We start from the raw sequence: 21138 nt of genomic DNA on the forward strand, positions 1-21138 counted from the left end.
TACAGTCATACACCGGAGGGGCTAAGTTTGTTCCTCTGTGGTCTCATAGTGAAAACTTCAGGACATGATGAAATAGCTCAGGTCAGAGTTCTTCAGATTCCTTTTGATCTTTGTGTTACGTGTGGTTCTCTCCACAATGCTCTTGTACCTCTTGAGGTCTTCTTTTGGATTCCTGTGTGCAGAAATAGCTACAATATCTGTGTGAAGCAAACTGAATACATGAAAACAGTTCAGCTTGATTTGGTGATACAGAAGGTCATGACTAAAGCTGGACCTTCTGGGATGTTACTTGAAGTATAAAGATGGTGAGGAAATGCAGGAAGCATTCAGTCATGATGGTGGCTTTTTCTTTTTTTAACTTAGCATCTTTTATATTGGAGAACAAGATCCTTAAAGTGCGCTAAAAGCAGTGAAATGTAGTGTTTTTAGTTAGAGGTAGGGATTTTTCTTCTGAGTGCCGATGTATCTGCAAGTGTGTCTACATTTATAGCTGGGTATACAGTTTTAAAACCACAAAATGGTTCCAAGTGAACTAAAAATGCTGTGCTGCAGAATGTGGGATTTTCTTTATTGGTATGAATATGGAAGTTAAAGAAAATTTGTGCTTTGCTCGTCTGCATAACTTACTCTGTTTTTGTTCACTGGTGGAGGACAAAGAACTTTATAGGGTACTGGTGACAAATGGAAATCCTGTTCAGCCTCGCATCTTTCCCCCGTTTCTAGGATTCTGAAGTTTCACCAAGTAATGCTTATATACTTTCAGTCTTAAATTTGTCTCAGTCATGAGGGGTTGAAGAGTGACAGCTGATTTTCTTCAGACGCCAAATTCCATTCTAGGCATCAATTTCTCCACTGTCAGGCAATCGCAGACTGCCTGTAACCTAGATATGCCAGCATGGATGACCTGGGGAGCTGGGGGGAGTGGTGAACTGGTTGGAATGTCAGTCTCGTTTTTTTTTGGGGGAAAACTCCCCCCCCCCCCCCAAGTCCAGTGATAGCTTAAAGACCAACAACATTTATTTCAGCATGAGCTTTCATGAATCAGAGCTCACTTCTTCAGGCTATAAAGAGGAAATCATTTTGGAAATTCTTATAGGGGAAAATAACAGAAAGGGGGGGGGCTGGGAGCAGAGGGAGGCTTGGCGTGAATCCCATAATAAATGAGATGTGGTTCTCTGTGTAAGGGACTGGAGTGGACTTTAGGTTGTCGAATTAATGGCATCTGGTGGCATTAATGGCACATGATGGCACCTGGTATCTTAGGCCACTGTGTGACAGAGTGTTGGACTGGATGGGCCACTGGCCTGATCCAGCATTGGCTTCTCTTATGTTCTTATGTTCTTATGAATTTCATTTAGGAAATATCTGTGCCGCCTCATCAGAGTTCTGCTTTTTGAGGCAGCTTGAAATTAAAATAATTATGTTACTAATATGAAAAAACAAGAAGCCATAATGGATCAGATTCCAGCCTCTTCTCTCATGTGTAATGAAGTAGGATGTAATGAAGTAGGATGAACGACAACTAATTAAGCAAGAAGCGGTCAGAAACATAAAAAAATAGACCTCAGTAAAGTGTTATAGTTTGATACAACGTGTTCAGAACAGGCAACTGAAGTTTCTAAAAAGTGGGTCCTGTTGAGCTGTTAGAAATTATAGGGAATAAGGAAGTTCAAGGCTCTCTTTAAGCACCTTCTTAATCCCTTGATGAGTTCTAATTCAGCACTTTCATGTTTGATATTCCCTTTGAACTTTTTTTTGGTAGAACAGTGACTTTCAGATCTGCAACGGCATGTCCAGAAAGATTAAAATGTTGCTCCACTGGTTTCTGAATGCTGTAATTGCTCATTGATTCTCATTTCGTTGATTCTCTCACATAGGGTCAGACGTGCTTGTCCAGTGCGGATAGTAGAAGGACATTGTTTGGCACATGATAGCATATGTTAAATTGGATGCTGTGCACGTGCATGAGCCTGAGGGTGATGTGGCTGATGTTATTAGTTCCTGTAATAGTACTAACTAAGTGTGTGTGGAAACAAAGTTGGCATCTAGGTCCGTTGCAATTTGATTCCTGGGCTTGTATCTCTATTGGGTGGTCCACTGTTGTAAGAAGCTGCTTTAAGTTGGGGGGCTGTCTGTAAGCAAGGAGAGACCTGCTGCCCAAGGCTTCTGACAGAGAAATAGGAGTGGCTGTTGGTCATTGATGTATCAAAATGGTTTAAGTTGTGAGATGTAGGTGACAACCAATAAGGCTCTGATGGGTCTGTCTTGTAGCAGGCTAGTTATGGGTACCATTCTGGCTTTGTTGATCTGCTCCTTTATTATACTGGGGAGGCTATTGTAATCTACAAAAGACTTTTTGTAAATATAGGTGAGAATCCGGGGGGGGGGGTGTTCTTAGAAACTTGGGCTCAGCCCCACTCCTCCATGAAACTTAGTGACCTTGGGCCAGTCCCACTGTCTCAGACCTACCTCAGAGGATTATTGTGAGGATTAGAAAAGGAAGGTAGAATTTTGTACACCACCCTGCCTGAACTCTGTAGAGGAAGGGCAGCATTAAAATATGCTAGGTATTTGTGTATAAGAGAGGCTGTGTCGTGTCCCCCCCGCCCCCATCCACTTAGACTGATGGGACCATTTGATTTCCCACATGTCTAAAGTAAGAGAGTATCTCTCAGTCAATACAGTACTACTGTTGGAAACAATGTAATCAAGTAGGAACTGATTTCCATAACTGGTGGGAATGTAACATTATTCAGTCTTTTTGGAAAGAAGTTCATAAGACGATCTGTGGACTTGTGAACTTTTATCTTCCATATTTCTCCTACTAGATTTTTGCGCAGACCTACAACTTCCAAAACAACAGAATTTTATAATTTCAACATTAGTGGCTGCGGCTAGATTGGCCATAGCTAAAAAGCGGAAGTCTCCTTTGGGTCCCACACTTCATAATTGGCAAGTAAATTTATGTGAGCAATATATTATGGGGAAGATTATGAATAACCCCTTTTTTCTCACTCTTCTTTGGTGTGGGGACATTTTTTATTATGAGGAAATCTGGGAATTGGCCATGCACTATCTCGCTGACAAGAGAGTTATCCCTTCTGTTCAGCAGATTAGCGTATCATTGAAATTATAAAAGGGTAGGAGAATTGCATAAATTACTGCATTATCTCATTTTAGATAGGTAGTTTTCTGATGAAACTGTTTTTAATTTAAATGACATTTTGATGTTATGGTATGTACTTATTTATTAAATTTATTAAAATAAAAAAAGACTTTTGAAAAAAAAATACAGTAGTACTCTGTACCCTCTGATATTGATGCAGTATTTTGGAGAAACAATGAAACTTGTTTATGTGTGGTGTTGTGTATTTCTTCAACGTTCTTATCCAGAGGCATTTGAAACTGGACATTTCTCATTTCCAGACACTTAAGGAGTTCCTGATAGGGATGTTGTTAGTGTCGGATTCGGGACTTCTGATTGTGCATGTGACAAGATCTTGTGCCACAGATGTGATAAGAATGTTATATTTAGAAGGGAAAAGGCCACCTTGCTGGGCAAATGCCATTCAGTTGTTTCATAAGGAGTGAAACTCATTTTGCATACCTGGGTGGAAATTAGATTTAAAGCTGAGAGGAGTAAGTTACTACCAAAGTAGTTGTCGGAGGAGCTGAGGTGGGGGCAGTATTGGTATAGTTTCAAGCCCAATATAAAAACTTTTGATGAGGCATACTGAGAAAGCAGTGTGTGTGGTTCTGATGCCATGGATGACAGATACATCAAAATAGATCACGCAACAAAAACCAGGCCAGGGTGGGAGTAATTAAAGATCCCAGCACCAAATGCCCATGTAGTTGAAATAAACATTTTGCATGCCTTCCTACTTGGATGTTTGTCAAAGTGTGGCACCAGATGAGGGAAGATGAGTTTTAGAAGTGGGTGAGCTGTGTCAAAGGTTTAGTGTGTAGATTTTGCTAATGCATGCTTTGCTCACTGAAGGCAAAGAAAGGACTTGAGTTGCTCTGAGAGACTTTAGACAAGAGTTGATGTACTTAGGGTATTTTCAGTTTCTGATGCCATTCTTTCTTTGTTGTCCCTGCAGCTCAGCAATTTTGGGTCCTGCTTCTATGCAAATGCATAACATTCTAAAACTGTAACCAAAGGGTTGTTGCCTAAATCTCCTTCAAGCTCAGTTTTATTTGATCCCCTCTGCTCATAACATAAGAAGAGGTTTGCTGGATCACACCAGTGGTCCATCTAGTCCAGCAGCCCGTTTCCCACAATGGCCAGCCAGTTGCCCTAGAGGAACAACAGACAGGGCATAGAGGCCAAGGCCTTCCCCTGACACTGCATCCCAGCTCTTGATATTAAGAGGTTTATTGCCTCTCTGGATGTTCCACTTAGTCACCATGGCTGGTTGCCATTGCTAGAGCTCTCCTTCTTGAAGCTGTATAATCCCTTTTAAAAGACATATATACTCTTGGCCATCACTACATCCACTGGCAGTGAATTCCACAATTTAATTACTCATTGAGTAAAAAAAAAGTTTTTAAATTTTCAGTTGTACTTAAAGGTACAAACACATCACACATCTGGAACCTTATTTTGCATCAATTTCATTAGATCTTCCCCGAGTTCTAGTATTATGGGAGAAAGAGAGAAGTTCTTTCTATCCTCTCTTTCCACCTCATGTGTCATTTTATAATATGTCCTTCCCCCTTTGCTTTGTTGTTTTTCTAAAGAGTAAAGTCCCAGACTCTTTAGTGTTTCCTCATTGGAAAGGTACTTCAGCCACTGAATCATCTTTGTTGCCATCTTATACATTTTCTCCAAGTCTGCAATATCTGCTTTAAGATAGAGAACAAGAACTGTACACAGTGCCCTAAATGAGGCTGTGCCATAGATCTATGCAGAAGCATTACAGTATTGCTCACAACAACTTTCATAATGTTCTCCTTAATTGTCATCTGTGCACATTAGCTTTAATTTTGATATTGTTTCTTTCTGTGTTTCTCAGTCTAGGTATAGACTTCATTCTCATTGTTGTCTCAAACTCTGTTCTTTAACTTTTCACTTGTCCATGCAGGTCTGGCATTGTGATTCTTTTTCCGAAGGTGTTGTACTTGTGGGGGTGAGATTAAATCCTACCACTGGCTCAGTTGTCCCAGGCGGGCTTTTAGAACTTCTGCTTCTAGTCTTCAAACACCCCTGTGGGAAGAAAGCATTGGTAGTTACCATGATAGACTGGTCCATTACAGTCATGGCTGCTTGATATGTACCTATTCTGCTAACGGCTGATGTCTTTTTCCAAACATGCAGTACAGCAATGGAAAGGCATCTATGTAGCTCTGTCGTGTGTATAACAAAAGTTGTGGGTCTCTTGTGTTCCTTTTTGATGTCACACATTTGGCAGCATGTGGCCTTTTGGGGCTCAGGAGAACTGCTGAGATGAGGGTGTGTGTGGAAGTGCTGGGAATTGTGAGACCCCAAATAGGCACAAGTGATAGCTCTGCTGCTGCTGGTTCAAACTGATCTACAGGGTAATCAGGATGATACTTACATAATCTAGGGCTGGGCATCTCTTATGGAACAAATCTATAATAATAAAAGGATCTGCCTGACTGTCCGTCTGTCTGTGACACGCCTAAATCATCAGAAAATAAAGCTGGGAATCTCAAAATTGGCCACCAGTTTCAGGATGATTAGGTGTGCCAAAAATGACGGGAATTGGAACACCCTGACCCAGATTATCTCCAGAGCACCCCTGTGCTGCCCTGTTTGCAGCGGAGGTGACAGTTGTCTTTTTGTGACAAGCAATAGCTCCTTAGAAAAATAGCGCTGGGAGTTTCAAAATTAGCCATCATCTGCAGTGCCCCAAATGAATGGAACTGGAACATCTGGCCCAGCTTATCTCAAGAGCATCCCTCAAGAGCAATTTGCAGTGGAAGTTACTGTTTACACAGAACTGGAACATCTGGCCCAGATTATCTCAAGAGCATCCCTATGCAATTTGCAGTGGAAGTTACTGTTTACACACTATAAGCCAAGAAGGTGGAGGCAGCCCAGGCAGGGAGATTGGAGTCCGTCCCCTCCTGCACAAAACAAACCTTCAGACAAGTTTGCCATTTAAGAGGTGGTCTTGAGGATGATGCCCATTGGAAGCATTTAGAAGCAGCAGCAGCAGTTGTGCAGTCACTCAAAATGTTGCAAAATCACTTTTGTTGCTATGGTACTAGTGTTTGCTATTTCATATCCTTCTCTATGGGATGTGTAATAAGAAGCATCTCTCAGAAGATATTTTGAATCATGCCAGAAGTATAAAATCTGGATAAAGAAATGTCATGTAATGATGCAGTTTTTAATAGTGCACTTATAATGATAGGTCGAAGATTGCATCTTAGCCATTAGGTGGGTCTCCTTTGAAAACATTGGGTCTTCCTGAACCACAAAGGAATGATAATCATGCACTTGTCAAATCAATTTATAATGGATATTTTATATTGTCCTGAGCAGCTTGGAGAACTCATGTGACAAAAATGAGTCAAGCTTTAATATTGGACCAGAGGAACATTTTTGAAGAAATTTAACTGGTGCTGTTTTCAATAAGAAAGGAAAGGCAAATTTTTCATAGATCAAATGAGCAGGAACCTACTTCTGGCTACAGTTTGCTTAAAAAGGACGATTGTTCTTGCTGTTTCTTAGTTGGGTATTGCTGCAGTTCTTTCGACGGGAAGCACAACTGTTTGTTCAGTATTCAAACTACCATTAAATAGGTCAACTGCCGATCAATCAAATGTGCATTATTGGTAGAGGAAGAGCAAAAGCTGCAATGTTGCAAGAGTGTAGATTTGTAATATGGAACGAGTGTAGCATGTCTCAGAAGGCTACATTATAAGTTTTAGATTGCACATTGCAGGATTTGTGATGTCGTATTGGGTGGGGACTTCTGACAAACGCTTCTTGTTATTCCAAAGGAACTGAAGCTGGTGAGTTGTAGTTGTCAAAAAATGTAGGTACAACTTGTTAGTTCATGAATTTGCAGAAAATCTCTTGAAATTAGGTAAAAGGGCAGTAACACCTGACAGAGGATATACACCCATGGGAAACGTTGGGAATATTGTAGATAACTTTGAAAGATTTACATTTGGAAATACTGAGTTCTGTAACACAGTGTTGTATGAATCTAGGGTAGTTATGTCGAAGGGCCATTTTAGTTACCTAGAAGTATTTATTCCAAGAATTCCTATAATACCAACAGACTTTCCCTCTCCATTTAAGAGGCTTCAGGCTCCATTTAAGAGACTCCATTTAAGAGGCTTTAATTTCCATTGGACTACGTTTTGTGATGACCATCAATAAATGGTGAAAAAGAGTTGCCCCTGATGGGCAACTGCATGTGGGGTGCTCAAGAGTAGAGATGGGCATAAACTGGCTGATGAGCTAAAGTTCATCACGAATTTTGGCCGGTTCATGGTGTGTGAATTTTGATGCAGTTCATGGCTTTCTGCTCTTCACAAAAAACAACAACAACAACAACAAAAACCTGAGGGGCAGGGAACTCCTTGCCGCTCAGCTGTTTGGTTTAAATGGCTACGAGCCATTTAAACCACAGCTTTTCATGGGGAGCAGAAAGCAGAAGACCATTTAAACCACTGCTTTCTGCTCCCCGTGGCTTTTTGTGGGGAGCAGAAAGGAGGGGTTTAAACTGTAAATGGCTCACAAACTGATATGCACCAGGTCAGTTCGTAAACTAATCTCCTGGTTTATATAGGTGTGCAGTTTGGTTTGTGGTTCAGCCACTAACTGAACCATAAACATGTGGCTCGTGCCCATACATACTCAAGACTAGAATACTTAAGCATCTACCTACCTACCTACCTATCACTACTCATACGGCTATCACCTTAAGCAGAAAAATACTTAAGAAAAACTTTATTTTAGTTCGTGGTAGGATAATTATTGTAGTAGGAAATGACGCCTTACTATCATAAATAATCTACTCTTTAATTTCCATAATTATTTATTTGTTAATTTGGTGATTTAAGTATTAGTTGTGGTTCTTTACCATGTACACGTAGATGTAAAATAGTTGACTGTTTTAAAAATTAATGCGTCATTAGATAAATTGAATGGTTACATTACATCCCAAAATACATAAGATTTGTTTACATATCTTAATAAGGCCAGTTAAGTCCAGATGTTGCATGTTCTCAAAGTCAGATGTTTTAATTGATTTCTTTTACAGAATAATAATATATTTTTTTTGCCAAACAAAATGAGTTGAAAATTTTACAGGAGAGAAATATGGCCAAATGCTGCTTTCAGGGTTAGCCTGTGGAGACTGAGTCCCTAGAAAACATTGCAAGCACAGAGAGCAACCGGGTTGATGAGTGGAGTGAGTAGGGGTGGGCCCCCTAGTGTTTGGTAAAATAGCTTCATAGGGTATCTTGCAATTATGCAAATACTAAAGGAAAAGAAAACCCATTAGTCTTTCAAACTTTCTTTGGTTTACGAGGGAACTTTCTCAGTCTAAGTTTAGAAATAATTACACTGTGCTGAGTGGAAAATATGATTCGGCATGAAGCTCCTATTTATTTATTTCATTTTAAAAAATAGGATTTAGCACCCAGAAATTTTTACTGCAAAGTGAAAACTGTAGGCCAAATGCAAAGTTATTTTACTGGTACCATTGTTAAATGTGAAATATTAATAGGTTTCGGTCAGAGGAGGAAGTCAGCATGTAGCCTTCTGTCATTCGTTAAAATAATGAAATCTATAGAGATTAAGGAGACATACTTACATGGAGGCATTGCTTTAAAATAGGTGTGTTTTTGGTTCATTATGCTGTTTAAACATTGTGACTAAACCTGCTGTTTCTAATCAATTTGCAGGAGAGGGGGGCAGTTCTTTCCCTTTGCTTGATTCCTTGTATTTAAGTAAAGATCAGTGATGCTTCCTGTGACTTGCCAAATTAGCATTAGCCCCCAGGGGATTTGAGAAGCATTTTACATTTACATATACATTTTATTCATCTTTTGAGAATGTGCAACAGAGCAACTAACCTTCTACTGTGAATAAAATAGAAATTGTCAGCTGTTTGATGTATGGGGCAGCTGAAGATTTCATAGTAATCACCATGTGAAGGTACTTCTGTGCCATGTAACCGATTCCCACAATGCACTAACTACAGTAGGTTTCTGTATTCTCTTACTGTGTATGTTGTATGCAAATGTATCTTTCTGGATTTCCCCCTTCCTGCCCTAGTCCCCTGTGTTTCCGCAGACCTGCTCCTGAGAGTCAGGGGACCCTTGGAATTATATGGATGCAGTGCGGTATATGCATGGGTGGGAAGGGTTGCAGTAGGAAAGGGGGAATTAGAGTCACTCCTCCTTATGTAAGTGGAAGTGCCCTTCTGCTCTAGGGTGGCCAGCCTGAGCCGGCCATGGCTGGGAGGGCGGGGTATAAATATAATAAATAAATAAACCTCCAGGTGGTGGCTGAAAGTCTCATAAGAACATAAGAGAAGCCAATGTTGGATCAGGCCAATGGCCCATCCACTCCAACACTCTGTCACACAGTGGCCAAAAATACCAGGTGCCATCAGTAGGTCCAGCAGTGGGGCCAGGACACTAGAAGCCCTCCCACTGTTGCTCCCCCCCAGCATCAAGAATACAGAGCATCACTTGCCTCATCTCCTATCTATAGGAGTTGCTATCTATAGGTAAAGGTAAAGGTTTCCCTTGCTTGAAAGCCAGTCGAATCCGACTCTAGGGTTGCGGTGCTCATCTCCGTTTCCAAGCTGAAGAGCCAGAACTGTCTGAAGAAGTTTCCGTGGTCATGTGGCTGGCATGACTAAACACCAAGTCGCACGAAACGCTGTTACCTTCCCACCGAAGCAGTACCTGTTTATCTACTTGCCATTTCTTGCTTTCGAACTGCTAGGTTGGCAGGAGCTGGAACCAGAGGCGGGAGCTCACTCCGTCATGCGGCACTCGGGTCTCGAACTGCTGAACTACCGACCTTCCGGCTTGCAGTTCAGCATCTTAACCACTTGAGCCACCTATCTATACCTTGTGGCTAATAGCCACTGATGGACTTCTGCTCCATATGCTTATCTAATTCCCTCTTGACGCCATCCGTGCTTGTAGCCACCACCACTTCCTATGGCAGTGAATTCCTGAGATTACAACCCAATATCCAGGTATTTCCCATTCTGGTGCTGGCAACACTATTTGGCTCACAGAAAGGAGAGTTCAGTGCAACCCACATTTTAGAGACAACCTCAGAAAACAAACATCCCTATAATCTGGTTAAGGAACAGAAACAAATGTGTGGGTAAGCAGAGCGAGTGTGAGGCTGTGATATACAAAGGCCTTGCCACCCCAGAGGAGCATTATGCTTGGCATGCCAAATAGTTGATGATGTTCTGCACGCTGCATCTTTTGATGGTATATGCTCGACAGTGTCCTAAGGGTGGTGTTTGCTTAGTAATCCAGTCACACAGAGCAGCAATACAGTTATCACCAGCGTTTCTGCCTTTGAAACATGAAGGGCTTTGTTGTAGTCTGAACTGGTTTTGAGAATGTTAATTTAAAAACACTGCTTTGAAAAAGTGGTTCCCTTTCATCATTCTGAAAAAGAAAATGTTTCCCAGTTTCCAGTTTTTCCAGACCCAGTCTTAATATATGGCACAGGAATTTTCCATGTATGGGAGTCTGAGGCATATGGTATCCCTTTCTGGTCGCCCTGTAATTCCGAAATGTTGTTTATTCCTGTGTTACTTTGTTAGTTGAGCTGTGTTTTGCACAATCCTACAGGATATCATTAGCTAAGTAGGATTTGTGGAACTTGGTTCCTGCACAGAGCTGTGGTTATTTACTTGTGAAACTGTAGATTTAGTAATAATTGACAAACAGGGGTAATGATAGTATCCAAATCTGACCTTGTAGTTCCCAAAAAAGCACAGCAAGTTGATTTGGCAGTTGTTTCATGGGACAGTTAATGACTTCAGGTGTCTTTTGATGGTGCCCTTTAAACTTGGCTTGTTTCATAAAGGAATGTAGCTGGATTCTCACAATGCTTTCCTTTTCTTCTCCCCCTCACAGACGTTCCATCTTCAGAGCAGGCTGAATTGTTCCTAAAGAAACTTCAGCAGTGTTGTGTCATTTTTGACTTCATGGACACACTTTCAGATCTTAAAATGAAAGAATACAAGCGTTCAACTCTTAACGAACTTGTGGATTACATTACAATAAGCAGAGGCTGTTTGACAGAACAGACTTACCCTGAAGTAGTTAGAATGGTAAGTTGTCCTTTTTTTACTGTTAACATTTAAAATGCACATAGAGCTATCTAGTTACAATTGTATGCCCAGTATAACTAGAGTTGAGAAAGTTTAAATGGGAATGTTTGGTCTGAGTATTAATATAGGGATAGGTTTCACAAAGTAGGGAAGATGTTTTTTTGTTTGAAAGAGCTGTATGTTCAAAATCATTTCTATGTTTTGAAAATTCACAATGCCAATTAGGAATAAGTTGCATCACGATCGGTGCTAGAAAGGTGGTAATGAGCTTTGAAAAACCTTACTAGAACTTAAATTCTTAATTTTGTTTATATCCAGACCTTTGCATGTTGGGCTTCTTTGTTATTGTTCAGAACAACTTTGTGATCATAGTTACATTTCTAGCTAGCTTAATTAGCAACTGTTGAAATATTTAAAAGTTGCTGTCACATAGAATATTAATGCTTGGGTAAAATACTTTTCACACGAAAGGTGAAGAGAGTTTCTTCATATGTTGAGAAGATTTGAGTCCTCTAAAGATTGCTTACATTGCACCTAGTATTGCATTGCTATTATTTTGATAATCATTGTCATGAATTTCAGTGGAACTACTTGGTCTAGCATTTTGTCAAATGACTAATGTTAATTGCATGCTGTAAAGGTACATTAAGCTACCACAGAGAGCATTTTATTTCTCCTGCAGCTGAATATGTGTATGGGTTGGGTCAACTTTTATATTGGTATGTACAACCTGAAAACATTCTGTGGCTGCACCTTTTAAAATTCTAAACAGCCTATTCTTCTATATAATGCTGCATGTGGACAGTTCACTAGATTTTACCTGAAATTAATGTTGTTAAATTTTGTATATGCACCTTAAGATTTGTAAGTGGTGGTCATTCAGATATGAAAATATGATTTAGACAGGGAAGTAATGTGTGTGTTACTTGCTGTCGAGTTCGGTGTAGTGGTTAGGAGCACAGACTCTAATCTGGGAGAACCAGGTTTGATTCCTCACGCCTCCATGTGCAGCTGCTGGTGTGACATTGGGTCAGTTACAAGTTGTTTCAGAGCTCTTATCTCGTGAGCAGTTCTTGAAAAAGCTCTCTCAGCCCCACCTACCTCACAGGGTGTCTGTTGTAGGGAGGGGAAGGGAAAGGAGATTGTAAACCGCTCTGAGACGCCTTTGGGTAGTAAAGGGTGGGGTATAAATCCAATCTCCTCCTCCTCCTTCTCCTCCTCCTTCTGGTGACCCTATGAATTAATGACTTTCAAAATGTTCTCTTGTTAACAGCCTTTCTCAAGTCTTGCAAACTGAACACTGTGGCTTCCTTTATTGAGTCCATTCATCTCAAAAATATTTTTTAAAGAAGTAATATAGCACAGGATTCTCCCCCCACATCCCAATTTAAAAACATGGTTCTAACATTGACACTCCATGGTGGTCCACTTTTACAGAATCCTCCCTCTGAATATGCACTGACTCACAGCCTGACCCTTTTGAAAGGCATCATAAAGCTGTTTTTTCTTGGGCAGTGCTTTTGGTGATGAAGGTAAAGCACGCAGGAAGGGTATTTTCCCAACACTTGTAGAACAACCATTCTCTGGTGGTGAGAAAGGAGGCTCTGGAGTACCTACAGTCTCAGCTGTAGATGTTACGGAGCTTGGCATACAAGCAGCGATAGTGACCAGCAATACTGCGAGTGCTGGAGGCAAAATTAAGACTAACCTCGGCTTAGACCAGAGACCAGATAACCTGAAGAGGTGCTCCATTGCTGGTCCGAAGTCTGCTGAAGGTTGAGGTTCTGAATTCAGGTGTGTGTTCTAGTCCCTACCTTCTTGGAGAAAATCAAATCTTAGTTAGAGGGGCACAGTTCTGTTTCTGAGGCACATGCTCTGGTGATACCAGTATGACTCATGTCTTTGGGTTTGTGAAGATCTGGGCATTGTGGTGAAAGTGGAATCCCCAAAGCTGAGTGAATTTCTGAGAAGGAGTAGAAGATGCTGCTGCATGGAATTCAATGCCACAGGAGTTGGCAGCGGCTACAAGCATGGACAGCTTCAAGAGGGAATTAGATAAACGTATGGAGCAGAGGTACATCAGTGGCTATTAGCCACAAAGTATAGATAGGGGCTCTGTATTCTTGGTGCTTGTGGGGGGCAACAGTGGGAGAGCTTCTAGTGTCCTGGCCCCACTGATGGACCTCCTGATGGTACCTGGTATTTTGGCCACTGTGTGACAAAGTGTTTGGACTGGATGGGCCATTGGCCTGATCCATCATTGGCTTCTCTTATGTTCTTAAGGAAATGTCAATAGCAGAAGGAAAAGGAAACATAGTCCCTTAGGGTTCTTCATGTTCATTTGTGGAACTATCTGCAAGAGGAATTGCCTGAGTGCCTGGCTTATGAGATAATCCTGAGACAAAGTCTTCCGTTTTCTAAGGGGGGTTGGTGTCCTAGCATGATTTTTCTCATACAGGGTGTCACATCGATTAGATCGAAGCTCCCACAAAGTGAAGAGCAAAAGTCCAGTATCACCTTAAAGACTAACAAAATTTGTGGCAGGGTGTGAGCTTTTGTGAATCATTGCTCACTTCTTCAGAAGAACCGAGCAGTAACTCATGAAAGCTCATACCCTGCCACAAGTTTTCTTAGTCTTTAAGGTGCTACTGGACTCTTGCTGTTCTCCCTCTGAGGCGGAGGACATCTTGGGTTGGATGATTCCCACCATCCACTCAGGCAGGCAGGAATAACTTTCTTCTTCTTGTCTCTGCCGTGGGAGTCACCTGCCCTCATCAGGGAGAGCAGTTAGAGAGTAGGCTGTCCTACTTCTGCTTTCCATTTCTCTTCTTATTTCACTTATCTCATTAAACTCTTCTCTTAATTTTTCCCTTGCCTTTACTGGATCTTACTTTCTACTGGCTCTCCTTTCCTTTCTCGGCTCTGTGGCTCAGGGAAAGAAGAGAACGAAGACAGAGCTCCTTAAAGGAACATCAACCCATTCTTTTTTTTTTTACAGTTTATTTTCATTTTCCATAAAACAAATACTTCCACATACATTTTGAATATCAAAATTACAGCAAATCTTCCACTTAAGATTTTTGTAACCTCCTGTCCCCGCCCGCTGCCCCTTCCCTCGCGAAGATGCGCTGGAGCTGTGGCCGCTCCCTCAGCCGGTCCTGTGCTCACCTGCCACTGCACCCCCCTCCCAGCCTGCTGCGTTGGCGGTGGGCAGATACAGGCTGCCATTTGGCCGGCATCTTTCTAGAGCTCGTTGTATTGAGTCTACAACAGGCTTTGCCACTAGTAGTATGAATAAATAAATGAATCCAGTTATTAGGATTGTTTTTAACTTTATTAGTGTCATACTGTTCAAGGCCATTGGGTTGAATGAATAGTTTCATTTCACTATGTGTGAAAGAATATTGCCTTTTTGATGTATTATTTTAGGAACTGTTGTCATTCCTCTAACTGGTTGGTATTTGGGGGTAGGGAGGAAACAAGTAATGTCACTGGGATAGGTTGGTGAATTATTTTTTTTTACTGCGCTCTGAAACCTTGCTGTTCTGAAGTGGTAATATGCTCTGGAAAAATCTGCATTGCTGTTGCAGCCAGCCAGCTAGCAGAGAGAGCTGACTTTTAAAAAGTTTTCCCTTCAGGTCTAATCTGTCCTCTCTGCTACTAGGGGACCTCTATCTTTCTAAACTGAGCAGCTCCTGCTTTGCTATGACACCAGTGGCAGATTTGCCCTTGGAAAATGCATTCACCCTTCCCTTTTAATGCTCAGATTCATTGTCAGAATTTTTTTTGTTTGAAAAATTCCATCAAAGACTAGTCAGGATCTAAAGCAGTGGGGGTTTTAATCTCTTGGGAAAACTGGAGCTTCTTTCTTACCCTATCGTGGCTACTCATACTGGGGTCGTTTGCATTCTTCATTCTCTGCTTCCGTTCCAGAGGCACCCAGAATGTATAATCAGAACACATCAAACATACTTTCATGTAGCATTCTGCACAGTTTCTCACATGGCTCAAACCCCTTAATTGTCTCTGTTGCCCTTTTCAGCATTTTTTCAGGCTCAGCAATATTTTGTTTTTGAGGTATGGTGAACAGAAACCGTACACAGTATTCCAGAGGAGGCCACACAATAGATCTGAGCAAATTCCTCACATGAATTTACATGTGTTACCCTCAGAAGTCGGTGTTATTGTTTGTCTCTTCCCCCCCCCCCCCCCCGTGCCATTGGCAGCTCACAATCAAAACATTTTAATGAGTGTAAAATAAATGGAAATGGTATAAAGCAGGCAGGTGTGACCACACCTTAGAGTCAGGAAATACATAAATAAATGTTTATTTTTTTATTAATGGGATGGTATTTATAGTTCACCTTTCTCAAGAAGACGCAAGGCAAATCACAATGAAAATATGTAAAACCAGTCAGTAACAGCCTCTATAAAAGGTATTAAAAACATCACCCCAATTTACAAAAAAGGTCCTTCTAAAAAGTTTCATTTTACCAAGGCTGTGGGAGGACAGGAGCGTAAGGGTTTTCCTGATTTCCTATGTTAAGTTGTTCCACCAGGTAGGAGCCACAGCTGAAAGGCCCTGATCCACGCCCTGTGGAACCTTTCTCAGTTCCACAGGGTGTGCAAAATGGAGATGTTCCACCAGGCCTACGGTCAAGGGCAGCAACGGTTCCTGACCATGGCCTCTATCTGCCTTATTAATTTCTCTATAGGGAATCTACCCCATGGGGGAGCGAAGTGATTTGTATGCCATTGATTGTGTACTGTTTGGTGTAGTGGTTAAGTGTGCGGACTCTAATCTGGGAGGACCGGGTTTGATTCCCCACTTCTCCACTTGCACCTGGCTGGATGACCTTGGGCAAGCTGTAGTTCTGATAAGAGCTGTTCTCCCTCTGAGGTGGAGGCCATCTTGTGGGTGATTCCCAACCATCTCTTAGGGAGGCAGGAACTTCAAACTGTTTCCTGTTTCCTGTGGTGGGAGTCACCCTCAGCTCAGTTTTCTTCCTGCCTCAATAGGAAGAGCAGCAAAAATTAGGCTTTGCCTACACTTTCACTTTTGCTTCTTCTATTTCTTCAAAATCCTACCTCGTCTTCTTTTTTCTGTTTCTAACTTCTATTCTCTTCGTTTCTCTACCTTAAAAAAAAAGAAGCCTTTTCTCACTCCCTTTTATCTTTCACAATCCTACTGGGAGACACCGATGGCTTTCTCTCTTCGGGAGAAATGGAGAGAGAGGAGAGGCAATGAGAGCGCGCAGATCGAAAAAGGGCCGCAGACGGGACCGCACGAAGAGCGGAATCCCACAGAGCGGCAAAGTGCACCAGAAGCTCCCACACGCTCAAGGAGTCAGCAAATATGGCAGCGGCCATTTTGTCGGAGGATGATGAGCGGCAGAGCCAGATACCGGGCAGGGAGCAACCCGAGACTGTATGTCTTAGCAGGTCCGACCCAGCAGCGAGCAAACAGGCTGAGTCTGCCCAAGGGAATGACGGAGAAGAAGAAGAGGAAGACTCTCAACGCAATAACATTGGCGACCCCGGGTCCGCTCCTCTGTCCCCTAGAGTCATGTCCTACTTTAGAAGGGCTATGAGGCAAGAAATAGCCCGTTTTTTAAACTCCGGAGGGCGTCCCAGTCGTTCAAGCTCTCCGTCATCTTCCCCTTCTCCTTCCCCAAATAGAGGGAAGAAAGCTTGGCCCACCAAAGCTGCCAAAAAGGGTTTTCCCAGGCACCCCCGTCCTCCATGCCCTCAACAGGGGGAAGGAGAGGAAATTTCTAATGCCTCCAGTGACAGAGAGGAGGGAGAGTTCAGCTCTAATGCAGAGGAAGAGGAACAGATTCTTGTTCCCTCTGAACAGTCCTGTCGGTTTTTTAAGACTGAGGACCTCCCCACTACTTACTGTCCAAAACAGTCTCAGCTCTTAAAATTCAGAATTTACAAACAGCAGGGAATAAACGCCCTGAGGATCAAGAGTTATATGAGGGGTCTGAGATTACAGATGAATTATTTCCCCCAGATGATCTTTCAGAAAGGGCCTTTTCCTTTCCAGGTTTTTATGTGCGCAAAGTTAAAGCTGAGTGGTCAAAGCCATTTTCTAGCAAGACCATACCTAGTCTACTTAAGAGACTGTATCCAGTAACTTCTTCTGCTTCAGATGTTTTGCAGATTCCAGCTGTAGATGCCCCGGTGGCGGCTCTTCAATCATCAGGCTTACTTTCAGAAGATGGTCAGGGCAATCTGCGAAACAGCATTGATAAGAGATCTGACACTGCTCTACACAGATTCCATAAAGCTTCTTCCTTGGTGATTAAAGCTTCTTCTGCCGCCTCTACAGTGTCCAGAGTGGCCATTGTATGGATGAGAAAATTGATACAAATGCTGCCAGAGAATGATACACGGCTACTGGAGGGTGCTAATAGAGTATTAAAAGCTGTTTCCTTTACAGCTGACGCCACCCTAGACACCATGGTACTATCCTCTAGGGCCATGGCATCTTCCACTGTGGCTAGACGTTTGGTCTGGTTGAGATCCTGGCAGGCAGATTATCAGTCCAAAGTTATTGTCTCAGGATATCCCTTTCAAGGAAACAAATTATTCGGGGAACCCCTGGAGAAAATATTGGTGGAAACCCGTGATAAAAAGAAAGCTCTTCTGAAATTTGTTCGGATTGGCAATAAAAGACCATCCTCATTTCCCCATCCGCTTCTTCTTCCTCCTCTTTCACATCTCGTCCATACCAAGCCACGCCCAGATCTAGACAGGACAATAGAAGATCATTGTGGGGAAATAAACAGTCCTTTCGGCGCGGCGGCTTCAACAACAGGTTTCCATGGAAACAGACAGGATAGAGGAGAGCGAGAGAACCTAAGACCCCTAAGGCGTGACTACCCGTTTCCCCCGGTGGGAGGACGTCTTCTACTCTTCAGCCAAGAGTGGATTGACTCTCACCCAGACACCTGGACGAGGGAGCTCGTTCAGGAAGGCTACAAAATAGAACTCTTATCAATTCCACCCAATCAATTTCTGTCTTCCCCCAGTCACAAAAATCCTGTCAAAAGGGAAAGAACCAAGACAACCATAACTCACCTTCTGAATATCCAGGCCATAGAAGGTGTTCCAAGGAACGAACAGGGGGACGGAGTCTTGAAATTCTTAAACAAATTTGTTCAACCAAAGCACTTTCGCATGGAGACCCTACGGTCCATTGCGGAATCTCTAAAACCACAAGAATTTCTCTCTTCTATAGACCTAACGAAGGCATATCTTCACCTCCCTATGTTTCTCCGTCACCGCAGGTTCCTTCGCTTCTGCGTGGACAGGGAACGCTTCCAGTTTCGGGCTCTTCCCTTCGGCCTGGCCTCGGCTCCCCGTGTATTCACCAAGATACTCATCCATGTGATCGTCTGCCTTTGGGAACAAGGGATTCACATCCATCCCTATCTGGATGACATGCTCGTTTGCTCCTCATCGAGGCTACAATCACAGCGGGACACGGACACGACAATTTGATGCCTACAGCATTTCGGGTTTCTGGTGAACATCCAGAAGAGCTCACTGAATCCATCCCAACATTTGGAGCATCTGGGAGTTTGATAGATATCAGACTTACAAAACTGTTTCTCCCAGAGATAAAGGCAAAGAAGATTCAGGATATGGCCAGACAAATCATAAAGGCAAGGACTTCGTTGTTATCTACTCAAACAAAGATGATGGGTCTAATGGTAGTGACGTTCGATACTCTTCACTGGGGTCATCTCCAATCAAGACAGTTACAGATGTTTCTTCGACCGCTTCAGCGTTCCATTACATCCAAGATGGACCTGTCCCTGAGGGTACCTCTACAAATGAAGTCGAGCCTCAAGTGGTGGACAGTAACACGCAACATGACACAAGGCAAGATGTTCTGGATTCAAGACAGAGTACAGATTTTCACAGACGCCAGTCTGGCGGGCTGGGGTGCCACCATGTCTTCCAAACCTATTCAGTGGACGTGGTCAGAGAAAGAAAAACGACTACTGATCAACCTGCTGGAGTTAAGAGCCATTCGACTAGCTCTCTTGCACTTCGCTCCTCACATGAAGGGACACCATGTCCTAATTCGAACAGACAACATAGCCACAAAGGCTTATTTAAACAAACAGGGAGGCTCCAAGTCCCTAGCTCTCCACAGGGAAGCAACACTTCTGTTGAACTCTGGGCGGAGAGCAATCTGGCATCCATGAGAGCGGAACATGTGCGAGGCGTAGTAAATCTTCAAGCAGACTGGCTGAGTCACCAGACTTTCCAGGAGGGCGAATGGTCGTTACACGAGAAGGTCTTTCTGATGATAACATCCAAGTTGGGAATGCCACAGGTAGACCTTTTTGCCACCCACAAGCTACCACGCTTCTACACCAGATACTTCCACCCAAAGGCAGAAGGGACGAATGCTCTTCTTTCCCCATGGCCACAGGGCCTTCTGTATGCCTTCCCTCCACTTCCAAGGCAGTCATTGACACGAGCATTGACATCAAGAAGAGCATTGACATCAAGAAGTCATTGACATCAAGAAGAGCATCCACGTCACGGATATATAATGTCACCTGGAAAGCTTTCGTGCGCTGGGCACGTCGTAAAAAGATCGATCCGTTGAGCCCATCCATTGCTTCTCTTCTAAATTTTCTGCAAGACGGCAGAACCAGTGGCCTCTAAGCACCTATACTCAAGAGGCAGATGGCAGCCCTAGCCTTGGTCCTTCCGCGCTCACAAGGAGCACCAGTGTCTCAACACCCTCATATTGTGCGGTTTCTTCGAGGAGCTTCTACAAAAGATCCTCCGCAATCACACAGATTTCCAATGTGGAGACTCAACACGGTACTCACAGCGCTTACCAAACATCCCTTTGAATCACTGAAGGAGATTCCACTCAAATTTCTAAGGATGACGTCATTATTCCTGGTTGCCATCACCTCAGCTAGGAGAATTTCGGAACTGGGCGCCCTGCCCATCCAGAAGGAACTTTGTATCTTTCATAAAGATAAAGTAGTGCTGAGGACAGATCCAGTCTTTCATCCAAAAGTTAGTTCCAAGTTTCATAGGTCTCAAGAGATCTGTCTTCCGTCCTTCTGTCCTCATCCCAAGCATCCGAAGGAAAGGATCTGGCATACCCTGGATGTCAGAAGAACTCTTAAGTGCTACCTTATACGAACGGCTACATTCAGAAAAACAGAAGCTCTGTTCATCAACATTTCTCCTCTGCACACAGGGAGGAAGATGTCAAATTCAGCAATTAGCACCACAATCAGTTCCTGCATTGCAGAGGCGTACAGGAGCTTAAACCAATAAGTACCAGTTGGAATCACGGCTCATTCACTGTGGAGTGCAGCAGCTAATGCAGCATTCGCCAACAGGGCGTCAGTAGAGGAAGTCTGTAGGGCTGCTACGTGGTCCTCACTATCTACCTTTATCAGGCATTATAAAATAAATGTGTTTGATTCTGCTGACGCAGCCTTTGGGAGACGTGTTCTCCAATCTATCCTGTCTCTCGATGACGACCTTCCCTCCCAAGATTAGGGACACTGCTCTGGTAGGTCCCACAAGATGGCCTCCACCTCAGAGGGAGAATGACCATTGGTTACTCACCGTGAAGGGTCCTTCTCCTCTGAGGCTTGGAGGACATCTTGGCCCTCCCGGGTCGTCATACTTCTCTTTCTATGTATATAATTCTACTCACACCTGATCTTATAGAGTTCTGTACAGTTAAATCCGTTTGTTGATACTGTTTTTTGAGCTTTTCTTACTATTTAGATTTTCATACTGCTTTCAGAGTCGGTGAACTGAGTGGTTAAGACGCTGA

General features: G+C 42.8%; 1 protein-coding gene across 3 annotated transcripts in view; it reads left to right on the forward strand.

Moving 5' to 3' along the window:
* Window positions 1–21138, forward strand: part of PPP2R5E (protein phosphatase 2 regulatory subunit B', epsilon) — a 130205-nt gene that overhangs the window by 65042 nt on the left and 44025 nt on the right. For all 3 annotated transcript variants that reach the window (XM_015428295.1, XM_015428293.1, XM_015428294.1), the window contains exon 3: window positions 11107–11303. In XM_015428295.1, the coding sequence (XP_015283781.1) occupies window positions 11107–11303 (197 nt within the window). The remainder of the gene's footprint in view (window positions 1–11106; window positions 11304–21138) is intronic.

Source organism: Gekko japonicus, unplaced genomic scaffold, assembly GCF_001447785.1.
Source record: "Gekko japonicus isolate JY-2015 unplaced genomic scaffold, Gekko_japonicus_V1.1 scaffold2900, whole genome shotgun sequence".
NCBI lineage: Eukaryota > Metazoa > Chordata > Lepidosauria > Squamata > Gekkonidae > Gekko > Gekko japonicus.